Here is a 4,735-nt window from a genome sequence, read left to right on the forward strand (position 1 = left end):
CCTAAGGCTCTCTGTGGCTTGGGGCTCCTAACGGTAGAGTTCCCTAGGAAGGGAGGGGGCTGGAATTCTCTAGGGAGAGTCTGCAATTCTGGGAATGGGAGGGGTGCTCTTGGGAACCTTTAAAGATTCAGGTAGGGAAGAGGTCTGGTACCCTCTAGGGGCGGCCAGTGGAGAGATAGTCAAGGAGGAGAGCAGAGCTCGGAGCTCCCAGAGTCTGTGGGTCAGGAGGGAGCCTGGGTCCTCTGAGGGGCAGAGGCTACAGCCTTCTGAGGAAAAAGCTATTGCTCGTTGAGCCTGGAACCCCTGAAGCACAAGGCGTGGAAGAAAAGGCAAATCCTCTGGGAAAGTCCAGTGGGCCTGGAAGCCTCAGAGGGGCCCGACCCGGGGCCTTCAGAATCCTGAGTCTCTCACGTGAGAATTAGGAACCTGTGAGGGCTTCCAGTGTCTACACCAATCAGGGAGCAAATACTGATGGAATTCTCCAGCAACTGCGAGCTGATGGATGAGGCCTGCGGGCGGGAGTTTAGTTTAGGGGACCCTGCCCACCGCTTACGCATCCCTCGAGGGATCTCAGCACCTCCATACTTAGGCTTCTCCTTCACAAGAGGATTCAACGAGTCAGTACTCGACTACGGATTTCCCCCCACAGCACTGAGAACTCCGGACAGGCAGGCCCCAGCGTCCCCCGCCCGACACCTGTCCCTCTAGCCCCGCCCCTGTCGCCTCCCTATTGGCCGCACGGGCAGCGCCCCCTGACGGCACCGGGCTCTGATTGGTAAGAAGTTCGCAGCCCCGCTGCTGGGACTGTGGAGAAAATGAGTAGGTTGGGGGCGGGGGCGGGGGACGGGGCGGCGCCCAGCCGGACCCGCTGGACAGACGGCTGGCCTGGAGCGGGACTCCACGCCGGACACGATGCGGCAGCCTGGCCCCCTCCTGCTGGTGCTGCTGCCGCTCCTCGCAGCTGCCGCCTCCGCCGCCAGCCCCAGCCCCAGCCCCAGCCCCAGCCGGGTTGTCGAGGCTGCAGTGACCTTGGGCCGCCCAGCAGGGTAAGCCCCGCTGCGGCCCCCTCTTCCTTGTGCCTCCTCCACCCAGTGAGTCTGGTGGTCGGTGAGGCCCAGGACTTTTTCAGATTTAGGGAGAATCGAACCCACCGTTTTGGGGTGGGGATGAAAGAGCCAGAGAGCCCTGGGATTTATTAGGGCCCTCTATTTTGTAGAGGTTAGAATCCGAGGGGAACTGAGAGTCTGACGGAAGGGATTCCTGTCCTATGTGTGTGATAGAGATGGATGTGGCTTCAGGAAATTCTAGAAATTTTTCAAAGAAGGGTTCCAGTTTATATGGGGGCGTGGCTTTGAGTTCTCCTGGGATGAGGTGGGTGGGACCCTCGACCTAGGAGGGTCTCCAGGTTTCTTGGGTGCTTAAGGAGGAAGCGTATGGGAGGTGATGAAGGGATTTTATGAGAGTTTTGAGATGTCTTGGTTTTCCCGGGTTTGGGGCGTCTGGATTAATTAATAGGAACCCTTGGATTCCCCTAATGAGTTAAGAAGACGTGGCCTTTTGGGTCGATGGCAGAGTGGCTTTTGGGGGAATTGTGTGGACGGGGGCTGTTCCTCAGGGTCCCTGAGGGTCGAAGCTGTTCTAGTGTCCTAGAATTAGAGGATATCAGGCTTGAACAAGGCACCAGGGATTTCGCAGCAAGAGATCCAGAACTTCCTATGGATTTAGAGATTATAGCCACCCTTCCTGTCTATGGTGACGAGATCTAAGGAAACAGTCTGCCCAGCACCCCCATCCCCCGCCCTGCGGCCCAGCGCTCCGTTACAAAGGCCCCGGGCTCCGCTCCCGCCTCAGTCTCTGCGAATGCGTTTAGTAACCCGAGCCGCGCCGGGGGCGGGGCCGGGAAGGGGTTAACCCGGAGAAAAGGCAGGAGGGGTGACAGCAAGAGCAGAGGTCCCAGAGGTTCCCACCCGGGCAGCTTCCTCCCCCACTGGGCCCCACTGTCTGGAAAAAGTCCACGCGCCCTACGTCTCCTTTGCAGCCTCCCGCCACTGCCCTTTTCTCGGGGCCTGCGCGCGCGTCTTAGTCTCTCGTCCCCCTTAGCCTGAGGATAATGGATTTGTCTGGGGGGCCCTTTGGTTACGACGCGCTTGAGTCGGAGCTGAGGGCTCCGCTACCCAGAATCTGAGAGCCTCTGGGCGCGCGGATTTCTTCAGGAACGACTCCTTCCTTCTGGTCAGGCGGGAAACTGAGGCCCAAAGACCAGGAAACGCTGGCTCTGGGACACACGAGCGTGCAAGTGCAGGAACAGGCTAGAACTCAGGCCTCGGGTTTCCCAGTCCTGGGCTGTGGCTCCTTCTGTATTCCCCTCCACCTCAGCACCCTGCTGGACCCACAGTCGAAGGAGGACCTCCCTCCCCAGCCGCTGAGGCCTGTGGAAGTGGCGCCACCTGCCGGTCACACGCGGGATGACGGCTGAGTCCAGCACAGGGATGTGCGGGGAGGGGGGCGGGTTCTGGATTCCCAGACAGTCGGGGCTGGGAAATGCGCTTAGAAATCCTCTTTGAGTTTTTTAAAAAATCGTTTAAAAATACTTTAAAATGTCTTTTCTAAGAATACCTTGCCGTCAAACACTTCAGAAGACAAATAAAAATAAAGTTGCTGTGACCTTCATCCCCAGAGAGTCTAAGCCAATTTGCCTCCCATTGCAGATAGGGAGACTGAGGCATCGATAGCGGTGCCTCAAATGGGCCCCACATCTATTTCGACCAACCTCAAGCCTTATGTTGGCTTCCCCTCCCGTATTCCCATTGACTTCCTTTGGGGAGCTCTAGAGACTTGGGGCCTGATTGACTTCCACCCCTCTGTTTATAGTGTTGCTATTTGTCACTGCTGCCCGAGCCGATCATCCAGGAGGAGCCGCTGTTTCAGAGGTGGGTTCTTCTAGGTGAGGTATAGGTAGGGGGTGAAATGGGGTAGGAGCGGAGGGGTGGGGGGTTCCCTTTTCTACCCCTCATCCCAGCTGGAGAGCTGGATGCACTTGGTGTAAAGGGGGACTCTGTGTCATCCTCCGCTTAGTCCCTGGCTGTCTCTGAAGCCTCCTGCAGGGTCCAGAGCTGCCCGCCTGAAAAGTGTGCAGACCCTCAGCGGTGTCTGACACCAGTGCCCCCGGCGCTGCGGAACTCCAGCCCCAGCCCCAGCGTGAAGAAGAGACAGGTGTCCCTTAACTGGCAGCCACTGACGTGAGTGTGGGGTTCCCCTCCTACCAGTCTTCTCTTCTCTTCTCTTCTCTTCTCTTCTCTTCTCTTCTCTTCTCTTCTCTTCTCTTCTCTCTTCTTTCTCTCTCTCTCTCTCCCTTCTTCATCTGTTTTCCCCACCATCTTTGTCCCTGTTTCTCCTCAAGCCTCTAAGGAGTACTCAAGGCCTGGTCCCCACAAAGGGATGGGGTGGGGGGTAGGCAGAGCCGCTACTGGAAGACCTCCTGGCTGGGAGGCCCCTTGAAGCAGGGCGGGGGTGGGGGGGTGTCAGTCTAACCGAGGTGACAGTTCCTTCTCTGACCGCTCCTACCCAGGCTGCAGGAGGCCCGAGCTCTGCTGAGGCGACGGCGGCCCCGCGGGCCGGGGGGCCGGGCACTGCTGAGACGGAGGCCCCCACAGCGCACCCCTGCCGGCCAGGCCCGCGGTAAGAACATCCGCCTTTCCTCTGCCGGGGGAGTGGAGGGGGGGTTCCGGGCCAGATAAAGCCGTCTGGTTCCCACGGTCCAGCCGCCGCCTAGCCGCCCCCCATTGTAGCTCAGCACCCCACTCCAGGACACGGCCCCCTCTAGGGACCCCAGCGTCCGGCCGCACGAGGTGAGCCCGGGACAGGACCAGACGCTGGCCAGAGGCGCTGACCCGCGGGGGTGGGGCCGGGAAGCCAGGCGTCCGGGCTCCCCGTTGCCAAAGAGGGGGGCGCTGTCCCGGCAGAGAGGGAAGCCGAACTAGCCCAGACAACAAAAGCGATTGTGCGGGTTGGCGCCTGCTCGGTCACCGAATGGCCAAAACTGCGGGGCGGCCAGGGGCCAAAGGCCTCCTCCTGCCTCCCCCGGTCCTCATCTTGCTCTAGCTCTCGCCCCTGGGCTAGCACACCCCCTAGTCTCAACCACCCTCAGAAGTCTCCCTCCTGCTGTGGCCTTCGGCCCAGATGTGTCCCCTCCTCCCTAAAGTCTTCCAGATGTGGGCCTCTAGCCAGATGTGAGGACCCCCGCCCACAGCCTCAACTCACCGTTTCCCCTTATCCATTCTGACTTCTCCTACCAGGTGTGGGGGGGCTGGCCAGATGTTAGAGCATCCTCAAATGCCCCCCCCCAGCGTCCTGCCCACCATCCAGACCCCCAATTCCCTCGTGTGCCCAGGTGCACCGACCCTTCTCTTCCCCAGATGTGCTATCTGGCTGCCCAGATGTGCCATAACAGCCCCCATTCAGATGAAGCCCCTTTCTCTGTACCTAGGGCCGAGTATACAGTCCTTAGACGTCTCCCCAAATGCGGCCCCTATTTCTCCTTTTCCTTTATGGATTCAGCCCTGTCTGCGGGTGGGGGAAGAATCGGCCCGCCCCACCTGTTCCCTTCCCTGACGCTCCCCCGCGGGCCCCATTCACTTGTTAGTGCGACTGGGGGCAGAGGGGGCGCCCCCCTCCCCCTGCGAGTCTAGCGCCCAGTCTGCGCGCCTCTGGCTGCGCGCCCAGCCCCACGCGCCCC

The 4,735-nt window shown here is 60.2% G+C and overlaps 1 protein-coding gene across 1 annotated transcript in view; it reads left to right on the forward strand.

Annotated features, from left to right (window-relative positions):
• The first annotated feature begins 897 nt into the window (after positions 1–897).
• The window catches only part of LTBP4 (latent transforming growth factor beta binding protein 4), a 26,240-nt gene continuing 22,402 nt past the window's right edge, over positions 898–4,735 (forward strand). The window contains exons 1-4 of the mRNA XM_015594694.2: positions 898–1,046; positions 2,872–2,930; positions 3,095–3,239; positions 3,569–3,678. Of these exons, the coding sequence (XP_015450180.1) occupies positions 913–1,046; positions 2,872–2,930; positions 3,095–3,239; positions 3,569–3,678 (448 nt within the window). The 5' untranslated portion in view covers positions 898–912. The remainder of the gene's footprint in view (positions 1,047–2,871; positions 2,931–3,094; positions 3,240–3,568; positions 3,679–4,735) is intronic.

The sequence above is a fragment of the Pteropus alecto genome, unplaced genomic scaffold, assembly GCF_000325575.1.
Source record: "Pteropus alecto unplaced genomic scaffold, ASM32557v1 scaffold271, whole genome shotgun sequence".
Classification (NCBI taxonomy): Eukaryota; Metazoa; Chordata; class Mammalia; order Chiroptera; family Pteropodidae; genus Pteropus; species Pteropus alecto.